The sequence below is a fragment of the Sceloporus occidentalis genome, unplaced genomic scaffold (genome assembly GCF_023333645.1).
Source record: "Sceloporus occidentalis isolate IW3139 unplaced genomic scaffold, rSceOcc1.0.p SCAF_1, whole genome shotgun sequence".
Taxonomy (NCBI): domain Eukaryota; kingdom Metazoa; phylum Chordata; class Lepidosauria; order Squamata; family Phrynosomatidae; genus Sceloporus; species Sceloporus occidentalis.
The window spans coordinates 212,900,315-212,920,161 of NW_028316981.1; the positions used below are offsets into that span (position 1 = coordinate 212,900,315).

The 19,847-nt window shown below is 40.2% G+C and overlaps 1 protein-coding gene across 2 annotated transcripts in view; it reads right to left on the minus strand.

The window, feature by feature from the left end:
* Nucleotides 1-5,386: 5,386 nt before the first annotated feature.
* B4GALT1 (beta-1,4-galactosyltransferase 1) overlaps nucleotides 5,387-19,847 on the minus strand; it is a 64,561-nt gene continuing 50,100 nt past the window's right edge. For both annotated transcript variants that reach the window (XM_089488803.1, XM_089488802.1), the window contains 2 exons: nucleotides 16,398-16,502; nucleotides 5,387-12,775 (listed from right to left, as the gene is read on the minus strand). In XM_089488803.1, coding sequence (XP_089344929.1) covers nucleotides 12,640-12,775; nucleotides 16,398-16,502 — 241 coding nt within the window. In that variant the 3' untranslated portion in view covers nucleotides 5,387-12,639. The remainder of the gene's footprint in view (nucleotides 12,776-16,397; nucleotides 16,503-19,847) is intronic.

The following is a 19,847-nucleotide window of genomic DNA, read 5'->3' on the forward strand; positions in this document are numbered from 1 at the left end:
CACCATTTCACATACCCAACTTTGTTTCTGTTGGGTAAATTTGTTTCAAGACAATTAATCACTTAAAGGGAGATGATTCATCATAAAAACAGTTTGTGAACTGGCTGGCCCCATTAGCTGTTGCATAAGCAATTTTGCTGCATCTTGTCTACTAGAAACAGCAACACTGAAGGCTGGTTCACTTCTGCACACATAAACTGGGAACATGCAAGTGAAAAGATTGCCAAATCTCAGGCCTGGCTCCTTTTCTTCAGTCCCCAGAGCAAGGGGGAAGAATCTTAGGGCAAGAGCTCTGCCTTTAAAAGGGGAGATGTGTATTTATGTGTATTCTTCATTTGTTGGTATTATTTATTTGAATGGCACCCTCTGTATAACTCTGGTTGAGGCTAGGAGACTATCACATTAGGTTTTACTGTGCAAATAAACTATATGAAATTCGATGTTGTGATTTTTTTAATCGCATGACACAGTGCCTGTCCCATTGTCAAGCTGTAGTTCTATTGTTTGCCTGGCGGATCTTTTCATGCACAGGAGAAACCTGTCAATTAGTACAATATCACTGCTATTCCAGTAATAGTTGCCTTTGTGATCGTTCAGCACTTTGCAATTGCGATATAACAGTGAGCACATGGTCCCAGTGGGTGTGGATTTCTGCCCCTTTCCTTGTCTTTCCCAACCTAGGTGGAACCACTCCAGTGGCCAGATAGAACAAAAGATAGTTTACAGCAAGAATTTTGCAAGTTATCTCTTTCCCAGTAATTTTTTTTTAAAATGAATTTTTAAAAATTGTGTCATTGTGCAATTTGGTTCAATCAATATTTCTCAGTGTCTCATGTTTTATTGTTCCAGAAGTTTTAAAAAGTTTTCTTAAAATACCCTACTGCGCCTGTGCAATATATCAGGAATGTGAGGTGGGGCGGAGCTAATGCGTACATGTGGTAAGTAGATTGCAATATTGTGAAATGTTGATTTTGTGAAATTATGAATAAAGTGTGATATTATCCAATGCTATATCGGGATGCTTCCATGATCCTCTGTATGGGATAACAATAATAATAATAGGATTTATTTATATGCCGCCCAATCACTGGGAATCCAGGCGGCTTACAACAGAGGGAATAATACAAGGCAATAACAATAAACATGAATTAAAAAACAGATGTAACATGGCAATGCGTTAAACAATAACAATAAAATAAAATAGCAATTAAGATTATCATCAAGTTAACACCATGGTGTGATAATCTCCACAGTGTGCCATCCTTAGCAATATCACCAGGGGCTTGACCCTTGCACCATCACCAGGGCCCTCCCCTATGACAACACATCACATTGTTGTTGATGTGTGACTTAAACTCATTTCTGACTTATGGTGACCCTAAGGCAAACCTATCATGGGGTTTTCTTGGCAAGATTTGTTCAGAGAGGTCTTGCCATTGCCATCCTCTGAGGCTAAGGAAATGTGACTTGCCTAAGGTCACCCAATGGGTTTCCATGGCAGGGATTCGAACCCTGGTCTCCAGAATCATAGTCCAATGTTCAAACTATGCTGGCTCTCAGGTTTTGGCCCAGGAATCTCAGACTGGTGAATTGACACACCATAGCTATGCAACAACAAACATTCTTTAGTTGTGCCTGCCATTGTGGTTACATGAGGAGTTGTAGCCAAAGATTGTCTTGAGTTGCATTTGGGCAGACAGAGCTGCTCAATACTTGATGGGTGGGATGGGAATGTAGGTACAAGAGTAGTGAGTAGTATCCAGTGACAATTCTACTGCTTCCTCAGGGAATCCATTTTGAATTAAGACCAGAGAATTCCACTCCTGAGCTGAATAGCAGGAAAGTAGAGCCTCTGTAGCAGTGTTTCCCACTTTGGTACTCCAGATGTTTCAGACTTCAGCGCCCAGAATTAGCTAAACTAGGTAGGGCTTCTGGAAGCTGAAGTCCAAACACTTGGAGGACCAAGATTTGGGAGGCACTGCTCTATAGTATGGGGGCAGATCAGAATCCCCTTGAGGAGGAAGCTGTCAAGGGAACCTTTTTCAAGGTGCAACTAAACCCAATTTTTCAGTCAGAAGCACAAGCTAAGCAACCACTCCTAACCAGGGTTGGCAGACTGAAAACTAGAGATGGTTCTTGTACTCAGCACATGTTACCTTGCATTGTGTGACAACCTGCAGAATTTCTACACAACCACTAAAAATACAGGTGCCCTCCCCAGTCATTTTTGTAGGCCAAAGATGGGAATTATGTGCACTCCCAAGTAATGGACTGCAACTCCCAGCAGCCCGTCAATGCAGTCAATGGTAGGGAATGCTAGGAGTTGTCATTCAACATCTGGAAGGCCATGATGAATCCCCCTCTTACTGTAGGTTCAGTTGGATGGCAGACAGAGAAACATCTGTCTGATGAATCAGTATCCTTTACAAATAAAGAGATCTTTCAAAGAGAACATCCTTCTGAGCGTACCATTCCTCATTTGATGCTGGGGTCTTGCACCTCTAATCTGGTTGTTACTCTGAAGACAGAGGCTTAAAAGCGGTCAGTTTGAGGCACAGAATACTAGAGATCTCATTCTAGTCCTGAGCTTTCCTGGCTCCCAGGCTCATCTCCAGACTTCTTTCTATTTGGATTACAGATAGCTGTTGGCCTTGCTGTCACTATTGATTCAGCATTGGCCCTTGCTTTACTGACTCTGTCAGTGTGCCTCCTAAAGCAGGATATTTACTTTCTGAGCGCCAGCTGTTTTTGATCTCTAAAGTCTTAGATATACTGGGACAAAGCTGTTGGTGCAGAGTTGTCACTCATCTAGAAATATCTGGCTGGCTTCAAATGGAAATAGAATGACCCATTGGTTTAATCAGTTCTTACATTCAGGAGGACTAATGTCCAGTAAATGTTAGATGTGATGGAAAATGCAAATTCCCCAGCTTTGCTTACTAATGCAGGCAATATGTATGCAGTTCTATTCCCATAGCTAATATACAAAGCCATACAGTAACCTTCTCCTGCTTATGTTCATCCTCTGAATCTTAACTCCTTGCCACATTTGTAAAAAATTGGATGGAAGGAACGTTAGCCTCCGGTTGGACTGGGTTAGAAATTCTGAGAAATGTTCGCTCATGCCTTTGGCAATGTGGCACAGGGCATTTGCCTGCTGTGGCCGATTTACAAAATTTATTCCTTGGCTCTAACCGCACTTCTGGAACAGGACATTCTGATTTCCCTCTTCTCTGGGCTTGCGGTTTTCCATAATCTGAAAAATATGGGATAAAAAAATGCTTGGGAACAGCAGATTCTGGGCTCTCAGTGCCAGGAGCTGAACTGAAAATCTGGAGGCTCAGGTATTTGCCCAACAACTCTATCAATAATCAGATGTTGCTGCCCTACTATTGACTGGTGGCCTGGGGGCAATGTGTCTGGCAGTCCCAACGGTTGCAAGACTCCTGAGATTGAATATGATCTCCAAGGAGTCTAACATAAGGTTCCAAGTATCCTACAAGACTCTTTACTTCTCCTCTCCCTCACTGAATTGTGCAGAAGAAAAGCACAAAGGACCAAGGTTGAAGAATAAGTTGTACAAAATGAAACAACATAGCTCCCAATCGTCTGGATTTGGCAGGGACAGTGCCGATTAATCAGCAGCTTCTCTCTCCTCCCAGTTTCCCCCTTTATCCTGGTCTTATTTCAATTGCTGCAAACAAGTTCAAAGTGCAACATCAGTTTGCACTCAGTTACCTCAGTGGGGGGGAAGAGGACTGGAGGGGGAAGAATCTTGCCCTTTCCAGTAAGCTTAGGCAAAGCAAACTGCTGCAGCCTCTCTTAGGTTTTTTTTGTTCTTCGTCCTTACTAAATTTTGTGCCATCTTGACTACATTCTGCTGATGCTTGATCACTTGAATCCCAGTTTTCATTTGCAAAATGTTGGAGGGTATGGGAGCAGTGTGGTGTAGTGGCTTGAGTGTTGGACTATGACTCTGGAGACCAGGGTTTGAATCCTGACTGGGCCATGGAAACCCACTGGGTGGGTGACCTTGGGCAAGTCACACTCTCTCAGCCTCAGGGGAAGGCAATGGCAACACCCCTCTGAACAAATCTTGCCAAGAAAACCCCATGATAACCTCACTGTAGAGTCTGCATAAGTCAGAAACGACTTGAAGGCACACAACATGGCACATGAAAGGAAATCTATGTTTTCTTCAATCTGTATAACCCATTCAGAGAGTAAGACGTAGTGTTTCCTGTCTTGGAATTTCGATTTACCTCCCCTTTAAGGTTTCTTGTATAAATGCAACCCTTGAGTTCATTCATACAATTTCCTTTGCCATCCTCAAATTTAAGAAAATACTGGTGGTAACTATTTCCACAATGGCCTGTTCTTGGCATCTAACTGAAAACTCCAAGGCCGTTAAAAGAGGCAATGACCTATACAGGGAACATATAAATCCAATCATGAAACAGCTTCACTAGTTACTAGCTCATTTCCAAGCACAATTCAAACTGCTGATTATGATCTATAAAGCCTATAAAGCTTAGTCCCAAACTACCTGAAAGAGCTTTTCTCCTTACATGAGCCTGCCCAAGTCTTGAGTTCTTCAGGGTTTTATCATGGTCCCACCATTGCCATAAGCCCATTTTGGGAAAGGACCACCTTAAGATTTGGCATTCCCTCCTGTAGGAAGCCATGTTAACCCCCCTGCCCCAACGTCTCCTTTTGTGGACAATTGACACTTATTTAAAGAGACATTTAAAGAGACATTTTATGGTAAGTTGGTTGGAGAAAATAGTTATTGAATGGGGTAAATCCTTGCAGTTTTATCTTTATGGTTAAATCTTTTAAATTATTTTACACTGTTTTATGCCGTGGGTATTTTTACATGATAGCTAACACAATTTTTAAATAATCCTTTTGTATCAGCAGGTTGTCAGTTATTTCTCATTTAACCTTGTTGTGAGCCACAGAGATGTCATGACCTAGTGAATTAATGCCAGGGAGTTGCAGTGGGATGATCAGAGGTTATGAAAACAGGGGAGGTACAGGTAACACCCAAATCTGATCAAGGGTATAAAAACAAAAGAATCATACTATGCAATTCTTGCTGGACTGTGCTAAGTAAATGTAAGGTTATATGTGTCTGCATTTTTAATAGCCCTCCTAATGAAAACAAAACTAAGTGAGTATATTTTTGGCTGATGTGTTGTATTCAGTGTTCAAAGAATGTTCAATAATGGGACCAAATACAGAATCGGTCACACCAGCCCAGTAACAGCTGCCCCTGTTCAGATAGTTTACATGTTAAAAGACCAAAATCTGTTACGTTGAAGGACAGAAGGACAATGATAAACAAAAAACAAGAAATAATTTACTCCAAGAATACTATCAACAGTATTGTTCCAAAAATATTTTATTTAGCCATTTTTTAAAAAAGGGCTGAAACCACAGTTATGACACTTGAGGATACAGGTGACAACAACAAAAAATCAATTCTCCATGGATTGCCAGTAGAAAAGTATGCACCTTTACAACCACAGGGCATTTGATAAAGAACAAAACTCTCTGATAGTGTTGCACCTCAGATAATTAACAAATCCTGAAGATAATAGGCACCTATGGTGATTTTATATCTTGCCACATCTCTCTTGAACTGAACTGCAACAAAATTAGGGTCTTTTCCTATAGTATCTTTAGCAGCATGGAAGTGAGTGTATTTCTCTCAAATACAGTTGGATCTTCATATCCACGGGGGACCTAAAGTTCTGTTGTCTGAACTGGCAGTGCGACACGCATGCCGCTATTTGGACAATGGGGCTTGCCTTCGGCAGATGCTCAAATCTATGACATAGTGAGGTCCTACTGTACACTCGAAAACATGAGGAGTCAGAGATTATGTGGTAGAAGTTCATATAGCAGGTGATGGCTTCTTCCTAGGTGAGTATCATTCTGGCAACAAGGAACAAAGATGCCGAAGACAGAAGGGTGTGATGAGAAGAAAAGATCTACCACAGTGTGTTTAGTTTTTAAGATCACCTATATCCAAGCTTAGTAGGCCAACTAAATCAATTGCTCAGTTATGTCAACACTTAAAGAGTTGTGCTAAAGAACCTAGAAGTTCCTAGAGAAAACATTTCTGTAAGCATTTGTAGGTCCTCCAGCATGATTGTATGATCAACTTCTGGCAGATGTTGACCATAGAGTTGCGCTGGAGGACCTAGAGATTGTTCTCTTAGGTAAAAAGAATAGTGTTGTTGTTTTTAATTTGTGGTTTTTCCACATTCACAGGGGTCCTTTACTCCTAACCCCAGCAAATGTGAAGGGACCACTGTATTTAGGCCCAAGTCTTAGGTGACTTTTTACTTTCTGCCCTGAATCATGTTCTCAACTAGAGTAGACCCATTGAATCAACAATTGAATGATGAGCTAACATGGAGTTAAATCCCACTGATTAAATGGCTCTGCTCTAGTTAGAACTAAGACAGGGTTCAGGCCCACATCTTATATCACCAAGCATTGTAGGTAAGAGGAATGGTACAGTGGATTTCATGCTGCTAAAATACAAGTTCAGGAAATCTCCTAATTTTGAATACAAGTGTCAGGCCAGGAATGGGAAATACTAGTTTCCCAAGTTACATTCACTGTTAAGTGACAATGCCTGACAAAAAAAAGCACACAGTGCAAGAAAAGGGGTTTCTTGTATTCCAAAGGTTCACAGTTGAAACAGAAATTTAAGTACATTCTCTGTGAAGAAACCAAATCAGGGTGTTGGGGGAGATGGGAAGAAAATGAAGATTTATACATAAGAGCAGAAACACTTTATATTTTCAAAAAACCCACCAAGTTTACTTTTAAGTCTTTAATGCTGTAAATTATAAAAATCAGCTTACAGCAAAATGAATATAACTACTGCTGTTCTACGGAGCACTACTTCTAATCCTCTCCCATCCCTGTCTTTGACCATATTTTAAGGCACTTTTATCAAAACCTTTGAAGCTAAATAGTAAAAACTTTTTGTCAGATAATCAAATCTAGTTTCTATGGCAATTTTCCCTGGTCTTCACGTACACACATCAGCACATGCACACAGACTTGTGTACATACATCAAAGCTATTCATGATGTACAACTTTAAAAGTTGCTTGCATAGAATGGGTATCTGTAGGCTATAGAATATTCTAGTGTTCCAAATTCAGATTACACTAGACTCAGATTGAACAAGGCTCCTTAACTAGGGAGGAGTCAATGCTAGACTGTATTTAAACAAGATTTTAAATATCTGTTTTTAATAGTCCAGTGGCAGACTCTGAAAGGCAGTTTCAAAGTTGAATAATTCCTCAGCATGTGTCTGCTCATCTTCTCCCTCTTTTGCCTCTGGTTTTATTGGGTTCAGGATAGAATATATCTAGTCATCCTAAAAACTTGTTTGGCCAGAAGGGATAATGGGCTAAAGAAATGCAACACTTCCTCCATGGGAGGGTGTTCCTCATTTCTTTAAGATCTATTACAATATTAATACAAATGAAGAACCACTGTATAGTGTATGTAAAATCTGACCACTATTTTGAAGCATGCAGTAGACTCTCAAGGTCTGCTTACATAGTTTATTAAGCAGAATCTCTTCTCATCCTCATAGCAGTGTCTCGGCTGTACAACTGGCCCATTCTTACACTGCAAAGAAAGGTTGTGTCTGATGCAGGCTGTAGTGCATACAGTTGAACATGGTATTTCCTACTTCCATTGACTCAGGTGTTTATCACACTATACTCTTATAGTGCTACTATTCCACTTTAACTGCTCTAGCTGCCTCCTGTTGCATTCTGGGATTTGCAGTTTTAAGGAGGGGTATTTAGAATTCTCAGGCAGAGTTCTCTCAGTAAACCCAGAAAAATGACACAGCATGGAGAGAGGCTTTCAAGATCTAAGGAAATACTGCATTCAAACACAGATGGTACAGCTTGGACCAAACAATACGGACTGCATTTGCACTATAGAAATAATCCATTTTGACACCAATTTAACTGCCATGGGTCAATGCTATGGAATTTTGGAAACTGTAGTTTGTTGCAGGACCAGAGCAAAGCTGAAAGACAAACAACAAACTACAGTACCCAGAATTCCATAGCATTGAGCCATGGATTATTTCTGCAGTGTGGATGCAGCCACGGTCTGGACTTCTTCCAAATGCTGAAGGAAAATGGGTATGTACAGGAGATCCTGGCCGGGGGGGGGGGGGGGGGCTGTCTCAATATTTCTTTCCAGTAAGGAATACTGAGGAAGCCCTTTTCTTCTCCATCTGCAAAACATTTTGTCTTTAAAAAACAACTCCCTATTGACCTCTCAGAGAAGGCACATTCCAGAGTTGGTTCAGAGTCCACAAAGACATGTAAGATGAGAGGAGGAAATACGCCTCCAGTTACAGATTCTGATTTCCCTGTTCTGAAAACCTACACTTTGGGCTGAGTACATTTAAATAAATAAAACCAAGAAACTGTATATGCATGAAAGAGAGACTATCAACAAAGCATATAGACATCTCAGAAACAAAGAATTACCAGCTAAATGAAAATGTGACACAATTCTCTATGCCTTGCCCCTTCATCCCAGTCAGAATGATTCACACAAGTCAAAACCTACTCACAGCCTGGTTGAATTTTCACAGCCTGGTTGAAAATTATTAGTTTAAGAATATGACAATGCTATTCTTTTTAAATGTTCCTGCTGTAAGGAGATTAATTGAGTGAGGATATCCTACTAGAGACATCCCGTCTTTGCAAATATATTCTCAATAAGCTGGGAATATATTTGTAAAGACACAGTGTTTCTGATAGGATTCTGGAAAATTTACTCAGAAAAGTTATTTTTGGGGAAAACACCTTCAACCATCGCCCACCTAGCGTAACCATCATAATTCTTGCTGGTGGGGGTATTTGGGAGTTATAGTCCTAAAATGTTTTTTTTTTCCCAAAGCTGCTGATGATTCTTGCACTCAGATAAAGGTAATAAAGGTAAGATTGTTCCCTACGGTCATTCACTTCTCTTCCTTATGGAATAGAGAATGAGAAATGATGTTGTGAACCATTTGTTTCACTTTCTCACAAATGAGAGCCCTCTCACACGAGACTCAGATATTGTTGTGCAACACTTTTCCTACTCATGCAGAAAATCATGCCAGAATTCCAGATTGTTGTCTGCAGCATTATTGCAGTATCAGCTGCATGAGGGAAGGCACCATGATAGAAGCAATCTGCAGGAGGAACCTATCTAAGGGATCGCCTCCTTCCATATAATCCGCCCCATACACTCAGGTCCCCTGGGAGGAATTTAATACAGCCCTTAAAGACCAGATTGACGGCGACCTCCCAGAGGACATTTTCTGCAGCTGCTCCCAACTTATGGAATGGCTTGCCGGACGAGATCCATCAAATTACCAATCTAGAGAGTTTCAAAAAACCCATTAAGATGGATCTCTTCCGACAGGCCTTCCTGGAATAAAATATTCGGCCATGAAAAAGATTTTCAATTTATCGAACTCTGCCCATGGTTATTGTTTAGATTTTAAAATGTTAGTTTTAGTTTTATACTGTTTAACCTTGTTTTAAGGAGGGGGGTACTATGTATATATTTTAGTCTGTTGTACGCCGCTTTGATTGTTTGGCAAAAAGCGGGATAAAAATAAATATATATATTTATTTTATAGTAAGAGCTGTTCGACAGTGGAACACGCTTCCTCAGAGGGTGGTTGAGTCTCCTTCTTGGGAGGTTTTTAAACAGAGTCTGGATGGCCATCTGTTGGGGATGCTCTGATTGTGTATTCCTGCATGGCTGAATGGGGTTGGATTGGATGGCCCTTGTGGTCTCTTCCAACTCTATGATTCTGTGGTCCCAGTATGGGCAAATTAGTTGGAAGGGTTTCTGCACAGAACAAAGTTTGACTAGCAAGCTTTCCCTCATTACAGTTGGACCCATACTAGCAGCCACTTCTCCCAGTTTGCATAGATGAACAACAAGTGGCTTCTCTGTGGCAGTGCTGTTGGATAAGTGGAAGAGTCCCAATGGCCAGAGAGGTTTACAAGACTACGTATAAGCAGAATATAAACAAGATATTTAAGACCAGATTTGAGCCAAAGAGAGAGAAAGAGAGAGGAGGGAGGGGGGGGGGAGAGAGAGAGTGGGGGGGGGGAACTATGTGGTCCTAAGATGAGGATTTCAGCTTAATAAAACTAGCCGCAATCTCCACCCACAGAAACACTGGGAAGGTGTAGTGGAGAAATGCTGGCATTCAAACAGGTCCTACATTTAAAGTACCAGCCCATCAAATGACTGAACAAGCAAGTACACAAGGATGGTTTATACAATCTAAATTTGATTTAACATCTGACTTTGCCTACAGCTTACTTTGGTGGCATATATGTGCTGCTTTATGGTGCAATTAACTTTTATATGCGTTCACCAAACAGTATGTTGCTAACGTGTTTGCAACAGTAAAATTAAACAGCAGCTCTTCAGGTTTCACACACAACACTGCACAAAAGAACAATTCTGTTTGATATTTATACATTATTTAGTCATTTACAACAGTAAACATTATCTGACATTATAAAAAGAAAGAGACCATCTTAAGAGCCCAGCATTCCAAACTCCTTGCCGTTTCTTAGAAGGAAAGAGATTGTATTGTAACAGTAAAAAGCAAAATGAACCTCTATTTACACAGAAGGCAATACAGGAACAGGATCTGTGCTAGTCATGACATGAGGAGGGGTGGGTTTAATGTCAAAGACTATGAGATTTCCTTATTAGCAATAGCATTTACATTTCTATATGCCTAATAGTGAACTCAGCACTCTCAGAGCGGTTTACAATCTGTAAGCCAATTGCCCCCAACAAATTGGGTACTCATTTTACCAACCTACAGAAGGATCGAAGGCTGAGTAAACCTGGAGCCCTCTGGGATCGAACTCACAATGTTGTGGCTCCTTAAGCAATTTTGGGGCCCATACAGACAGGCCAAAATAAAGCTGCTTCGGGTCACTTTAGAGGTATGCTGCTTAAATGATGCATGTATCCTAAGAGGCCAGAAGCTGTGCCAAAGCTGTGGTCCAGTTCTTAGGACTGGAGTGTGGCTTTGGCGTGGCTTCTGGCCTCTTAGGACACATGCATCATTTAAACAGCATACCGCTAAAGCAGTGCTTCTCAATTATTTTCTGTCATGCCCCCCCAGGAAGAAGAAAACATTTCACACTCCCCGCGCGACTGTAAATAGTATCATTTGTCTATAAAATTGTTATAAGTACACCTCTGCATAACAGAGCCTCGCACCCCCCTTTACGGAGCCTCGCGCCCCCCCTGGGGGGCCCGCCCCACTATTTGAGAAAGGCTGCTCTAAAGTGACCCGAAGCAGCTTTATTTTGGCCTGTCTGTACGGGCCCACAGTTTGTTACTTATAGTAGTTTTAAAAGGTATGGCAACTCATGAATCAAGGATAGGCAGAGGGGTTAACAACAAAATGGTTGAGGGAGATTACACCTTGTTTGGTTCTTAGTCTACCTGTGGTTACAGTATTGATTTCTGTGGTTACAATCAACCTGTGGTTACACTATTAGTTTCTGGCTTATCCTCTTTTTGACAATTTGCAGTGGTATTCTGGGCTCAGGCTGCCTGATGAGGAAGGATCTGCCTGTGTGATGCGGATGAGCAGTGGCAAACACATACTCTCTGCTTAATAAGGTGCTTCTGTATATAGTCTCTGGTATGCTTAGTCAGTACCCCCTAGATTTTTATAGACTGCTGCTTGTATTTGCCCTCATACTGTATGTGCAAAGTTGCCACTGCCTGTAAGTGGAAATGGATGCTATGCAAAGCTTTTTTCAATGAAGAGTACTGGCTTGTCAAAATTCCCTCCACCAGAGAAAGAAAATTTAAAGCCAGCTCTTTCTTTTGATATTCATGTTCTTGGAAGGAAGAAAGGAAATTATTTCCACTGTAATTAGACAAAAATGACATGATTCAGTCTTGGAGAAAGGGTGACAAGCAAAACTTATAAATCCATACATATTTAGCAGCATTTTCCAGTCCTTCATACTGTAACCACAGCAGCAAATTCAATAAATGCGACCTAATTTCTAAATTAAATTGGAGGAGGAAGAAGAGCGAAGAGGGTGGTAACTATAAAATACATCATGGTTTGCAAAGGCTTTTTCCAAATAGTGTGCAAGTATTATTTCAAGTAGAGCATACTGTAAGGGCCCAGTCCACCCAGAACCTCTTATGCTAACCCACATGAGTGAAACGGAAGCATTGTAGTGCTTCTTTGCAGCTTGCTTTCTTGTCCAGGGGGCTTGCTGAAGAGAGTTTACCAGTGGATTAAGCACATGTGTCTCCACCTGAAAATTCCCTGAAAACCGATGCCTTTACAAAATTTTATGCATATTTTAAAAAAAAAAACAGAAGGGAAGAAAAAGATTTATATTGAAAACTTTGAGACTAAAATTCTTTTTTTTTTAGTTCAGAAAGCTTAAAGGCCTCAGACTGGCAAATTAAGGCATCCTTGTTCACGGTGATTGCAATAAAAACAGCAAATATAACATGTTCATGATATAGGCAGTTCCTGGGTAAGTAAACTCTCCAACTCTGTTGTGCCTCTGTTGCACTAGCTCTTTGGTGATCCAATATCCACTGTGATTTTTGTATACAAAGGGAATTTCTCAGTTTTTACTACCGTGTAGGTCAGCGTGTTTAACCCATCAGACATCATTGTCTCCTTTGTGTGAGCAATTTTGTTAAACCTGTAAAGATAAGAAAGTTTACTTGGGATGAACTGTCAACCTACAACCAAATTCTTTGCCATCTTGCAAGTGAATTTTAGTTAGTTTTTCCGAAGATAAAACCAAGAGGTGCTTTAATCAATGTTTGGATTTAACACAAAGAGTTGGAGGATTGATATTACAGGACAATACAAGGTGGATGGAGTAGACCAAGACATTTTGCTACCTGAGGCAAAGAAATAAAGGTAAACCACCCACCCATCCCATTTTTTAAAACCCAGCTGGACTGAAAGTTGATTTTTTTCCCTTCAACACTGGTGATGGGAGAATATCCTGTATCACACCTGAGGACCATGTTCGCTGTGTCGCACACAGTTTTGTTCTATAACACTGTGTACTTTCCAGCAATTGGTGCCTCAAGCACCAAAAAAACTGTTGGTCCTCCATACCCATGGATTCTTTATCCACAGATTCAACCATCCATGGTTGAAAGATATTCAAAAAGAATATAAATTCCAAAAAGCAAACCTTAATTTTGCCATTTCACATAAGGGACACCATTTTGCTGTCCCATTGTATTTGATGGGACTTGAGCATCCACAGATTTTATATCCGGGGGGGGGGGGGGGATGTCTTGGAACCAAACCCCAGTAAATTCCAAGGGCCCACTGTGTCTAAGATGGCAGAGTAGATTCATTGAAACAATTTGATTTATATGAGTGTTGATTCACAATTCAGCAATTGAGACAATGGGTCTACTTATATTCAGTATCTTATATTGAAACTGGCAATAGTTTAAAGATGGGAGCAAACTTTCAGGTTTTATAGACATTTTTGTTAGGCTAAATTAGTATGAGGAGCAGAAAAGGGCATTAAAAAGTTTCTACATGTCCATTTAGCTTTGAGGATTAAGACCAGTGGCAGGCAGGAATAAGACTACCCTTACTGGGGGTTGATCTCTCTAGTGGACACTCTCAAAAAGGTCTATATTACTCCTGCCTATTGGAGTGAGTGAGAAGAACAACCTTCATAAGGATGTTCCTCCTTTCTTTTTTTCCTTTAAAAAATCTTTTATTTACCTTAAAAATACATACAACTACATGCAACCATTACATAAAAGGATACACAAATAAAAATACACAAATACAGATTACAAATATAGGTGTGTTTTTATCATTGCTATTGTTTGAAGCATCTTATTTAGTACTTCCTTATCTTCAATGTTTATCCTTATTGTAGTTTCCAAGGTTTCTGTCAATATTTTATTTAAGAGTTGAAGTGTGACTTTTAAAATTAAACTTATAATTTGTAAAATTTCATTTCTCATTTTCATTTTGTAATTATTACTTTGCATTTTATCTAATTTATTCTGACAATTGCACTTGCATTAAGTTAAATTAAGTTTAGTTTAGATTCCATCCTTTTTTCTTTCCATATTCTTTCAGACAGTTCCATTCATTTTCAATCTCTTTCGTTGTCCTATTTCTTATTAGTGCAGTGAGAGTATCTATGTCCATAGCTTCTCTTATTTTCATTAAGCATTCTTCTTCTGCTGGTACTTGAGGGTTTTTCCAATATTTGGCATATAAAAGCCTCGTCGAAGTAACCATATACAATATAATTTTAGAATGTTTTCTGATAATGTCTTTATTTAAATTATCCAATATATTAAGCAAAAATATTTGTGGGACTAGTGGTATATCTATCTGTAGAATTTCTGATATTATTCCCTGTATTTTCTCCCCAATATTCTTTAGCTTAGTGGCATTTCCACCAGCAATGAAAATTTTTTCCTTCTATCTTATCACATTTCCAGCATTTGTTTATTCCTGTTTTATAGATTTTATTTATTTGCGCTGGTGTTATATACCACCTGTACATCATTTTAAAATAATTTTCTTTATAAGTCTGACTTAATGTAAATTTATTAGTGTGCTTCCACGAGTTTTCCCAAGACTGTAAATCAATAGGTCTACCTATATCTTGAACCCAATGTATCATTGTATATTTGATTACTTTTTGTTCTAGGTCTATTTTTTAAAAGTAGTTTAGAAAATTTTGTTATATGGGCTCCTTCCAAAGCAAAAATATTTTATCCAACTCATTTTGTGTCAAAGGCCCTTATACAGACAGGCAGAAAGGAAGGGGGGGGTGAGACAACCGCACGGGCAAGGCAATGATCTGCTGCAAAAGGAGCTGAGAAATGCAGCTATTTTCTGTGCTGCTGCCTAGGCGCCATTAGCATCCTGGAGTGGCAGAGAGACATCTCTTGTACAATGTGGACGCGGCACACAAAGCATGTCATCGGCGTACATACCGTCTGAACGCATGCGTGCCAAAATGGCGCCAGGAGAGTGCGGAGCATGTGGACACTCTTCTCCCGAGCCCTAATTTCAGCCCCAAGCTGCCACAAAGCAGCGGTCTGTACCAGGCCTTAGTTATTCCCAAACCTTTCATATCTTGCCTAAAGGATCATATAATAAGGATATTCCTCCTTTCACCACTGAGGAATAGACATGAAAGGAGGGGAGAAGCCATGTTTGTTGTCCATGGTGTGTGTCGTATTCACATCTAAAATCAAAAGAGTGGCAATATGTTTTCCTTTCTTAGGAAGTGAGACTCCAGTACAATTCCAAGCAGAGCTTGTAAAAGTTTTATTTTATTGAACTGCAACGACCAGATCAGGGTGACCAGATGTCCTCACCGCAAGGGACAACAGGGCACTGCGAAATGTAGTATATTCAGGAAAAATGTAAGGCATGGCCAATTAAAAGCTAAAAACACATATCAACATAGTCATGCTCAAAATGGAGGACATTTTGGAATTATTCCTGGACAGAAGGTGGAAATGTAGGTCATGTCCAGGCAAAGGAGGATGTCTGGTCACCCTGTACCTGATATACATCCCTGTCCTTGGTCATGCTGACTGGGAGATTCTCGAAGGTGTCCAAAAATGTAATCTTTCCAAACTGTGGTCATAAGAGAGGCAGGACTATTCCAAGAGCCCAGGAAAGTACCCAGACGGTTAGCCAGCTGCCTATCCCTACTCTGTCCTGTTTGCTGTGTGCTTGTGGACATATTTTACTACAGCTGCTTTCCAAAATGGGGCATGCAGCTACAGCTCCCATCAGCCCCATTCAACACAATAAATACCTGGAAATTAGAATCTCGAATCCTGTTAGTTAATCAACCTACCTTTTAGGTAGACCCACTGACTCAATTGCTGAATCAACTCATATAAATCAAATTGATACATTGGATCTACTCTTGTTGATTCCACTGTTCAACTGAGAGTCAACAATTATGTACATCCAACTGATTTAATGGGTCTACTCTAGTTTGTACAAGCAGTAGCTTTTAGATCAGAGTCCCGAACATCTGGAGGATGCCAGATGAGGGAAGCTGACCGAACTTTTATGGCCTTGTTGAATGTCCCTTGGCCTTTTTAAAGAATTTGGTAAAAAAGGTGACTTCTAAATAAACAAATGGAGGGCCCCGGATATTAATGACCAGTTTGACCAACCATGTTTGTTTGTTTGTTTTAAGGCTTCTTCATCATCAGATACTTAAGTGGAAATATGACAAAAACAAACAATATAACTATTTGAGATTGCATACACAGAGCACAGTGACAAGGACTTACCTCTGTGGGTTAGGTTCATTTTTATGATCTCTTGAATGGCGAATCATTCGACATTTTCCAATTGTAGCATCTGGGCGAGAGATCCCCATGCCTTTAAAAACTAGTCTGCAAAACCACACAAGTGGGAAAGGCTGTTATATAAATTTGCTTGCATAGATTGTTATTTATTCAAGCCCTATTTCATTTTCCTATAGTGTATGACAGAAAGAACTGCTGTGACTACGGGCCTTTCCACATTACACAGTTATAGCACTATGATTCCACTTTAACTGCCATGGCTGCATCCTATAGAATCCTGGGATTTGTAGTTTGGTGAAGCACTAGAGGCACTCTCTGGCTGGGAATTCCAAATACCTTTCCCTAAATTGCATAGTAGTTTAAGTGGTGGACTACGATTCTGGAGACCAAGATTTGATTCCCGCTTGGCCATGAAACCCATCAGATAACCTTGGACAAGTCACACCCTCTCAGCCTCAGGAGAAGGCAATGACAAACCTCCTGTGAACAAATCTTGCCAAGAAAACCCCACAATAGAGTTGTCTTAAGGTCCATATAAGTCAGAAATGACTTGAAGGCACACCACACACACACACACAAACTGCAAATCCCAGGATTCCATAGTAGGTTGCCATGGCAGTTAAAGTGGAATCATAGCACTATAATTGTGCAGTGTGAAAAGGCTGTAAGAATTAGGCCTCCCAAGCTAATGAGAAACTGGAATTATTTGTAAATTAACTTACATCCCATTGATTACAATGAGATTTCTCTAAATAACACTAACATTGGAATAAGTCCATAGTTATCAGGTGACAAGAAGTCACTTCAGTGTCAAACTGTGTCCCAAATGACTAAATTGAATGGATTTCCAGGAGGGAAGGTTTTGTCAATATGAATAGTTTGACAATTCAATTCAAACTTATTTACAGTCAATAGTCCCGGTGAGACATGCTATAACTTAAAACCATTTAAATAGAAAGATTACGTATAACTTAAAACCATATAAAATAGAAAGGTTACATAAAAGATACAAGAAGTTTACATGAAATTAAATTATCAGATTGGGTTACAACACTGGAACTTATTTGTGGTCATATAATTATAAATCTAGAGTATGTTGCCATTAGTCTGACCCTTTTTGATAATTCGAGTTTAACAGCTAAAGGCAAAAATTTTGCAACAGACAAGTTACTATCCATGCACTTGTCTTGTAACAGCATTTTGATATAAAACATTTCAGAATAGCCTGGCGTACATCTCAGTAAGGAGGTAAGCAGCTGGTTGTGGCACTGGTTGTAAAAGGCACATGAGAACAAAATGTTATGATAAGAATTTCAACTACTTGCCGTTCACAAGGGCAAAAACATTGCATCTCGCCTTAGTGAACAAGATGCGATACCTTGGGACAGTTAGATTTTAAGGTAGGAAGGTTGACAGAAAGTTCCTACATAATAAGTGTTTAGGGCACTGGCGAGCAAGATGCAATAGAATTGGTCCTGAGACTACAAAAAGAAATGTCCTAGAGACTTTGCCTCAGCGATTTTAATTCCATCTCATGCCCTAAGTTTAAAAGCAGGGATTCAGAAAGACCAACTAGGGCCTGGTACATACCTGCTTGAAGGTCTGGAGTGGCGGCAGCGGCGGCGTTTTTTCCCTCCGCAGGGAAGCCACAGCCACCAAACCACACGGCTTCCCTGTGGAGGAAAAAGAACCCACAAAAGCGGGTCCTTTTTCTGCTGTTCAGTTACGTCCCAAGTGTGCCAATGGCGCACTCAAGACGTAACTGCGCAATGCGACGTGCTGACACTATGCGTCCATCACATCATAATGGCAGTGCCCATGTACACAGGGCGCTGCCATTATGCCACCACCAGTATGTGCTAGGGTTAGGGACCGTGCAGTTGCGCCATCTCTACGGTGCCAGAGGCTGCTTTATGAGCTATATATTTAGTCCACCTGCTGGTATAACTATATGAAGCAAGGAGGTCTACCTAGCTCACACCTGACTTAAAGAAGAAAACTCCGAGCCAAAGTTTGAATGCAAGTAGCCAAGCCTTAGCAGTTTGAATGGACATTCTCCTGTTTCTAATAAAAGAACTGAGTTGGGTACACATCTAGGAACACATAAAAGAGCCCATAAAAAGTTTACTTGGAAACCATCAAGTTCAGAATTGGCAGCTTCAATCCAAACAGCTATTGAATACAGCAGTTTAGTTGTGATTTTTGCATTGAAAACTTTGAGCGAGAATGGAAGCAATCATATACGCAGGCTTGGATTTCCAGTTATTAAGTATCATATTTATATAACAGCACCGCATATGCACTCCAGCTCATGGGTTTTGCTGACTTTTCGAAGGAGTGCAAGCCACAATTGTTTAATCTTGCATCCAGTTTTACTGATTAATCTAATGAACCTATTTTTTCCTTCCTTTTTGATTGCTCTTCTGGTTTTTGTGTTTACGTTATGTTTCTTAGCTGCCATGAGAATGTGAGATATGGCTGGAAATGTTTATATAAACAGTTAAAAGCCAGGAGCTATGGTGCCCTCTCATGATAAGAGCAGTTCACCATAACAGCATCGGTGTAGGATTTCTGCACCACCGTAAGCAAGGGCTCCAGGTTGGAAAACCAAATTTCCAGTCTGTGGTGTAAACAGAAAACAGCAGGTACTGTTGATTCTGCCACAAATCCTGCCCACTTAGCATCATCGCCATTTGTCAATGTTAGATGCATGCCCCTCTTTAAAGGAAACATAAGATATAAGAAGGAAAATTAACTAAAAACTTTAAAGGAAAATTAAGATCTAGGAAAATGATACCTTTGAGAGTGCTCAGATTTCTTTTCCCTCCCCTCTGAGAAATGTCAGTGCCAACAGTTTTAGGATTAAGGGGCTGATCTTCCCAGGACAGAGGAAAGGGCTTCTTTTCAGATGAGCACGTTAGTATTATGATGATGATGATGTTTATTTATATCCCACCTTCCTCCCAGTACTGGGACTCAAGGTGGCTTACAAATCTAAAACAGTGCAAGTTAAAACACTATAAACCATGCAAAATACAAGTTTAAAAAACAATTACAGTCCTCCCTCCGTTTTCATGGTCTTCAGATCCGCGTCCCTCACTTATCCGCAAGGGACGAACAGAGGGAGAACGAATGGGTGTGTGTGCTCGCGGCTCATGCCCATGTGCCCCCACACCTATATATAGGTGAAACTCCATTTTCACGAGGGGGTCCAGAATGGATCTCCCGTGAAAAAGGAGGGGCAACTGTAAACAGTTCAAAACAATTAAAAGCATTACATTATTAAAATGTAAAGTTTAAAACTTTTTAAAACATTCTAGTACCTCTCTTTTGAGAAATTAAATATTACATTTATTTCCCTTATGTTGTTGTGTGCCTTCAAGTCATTCCTGACTTTTGGTGACCCTAAGGTGACCCTATCAAGTGGTTTTC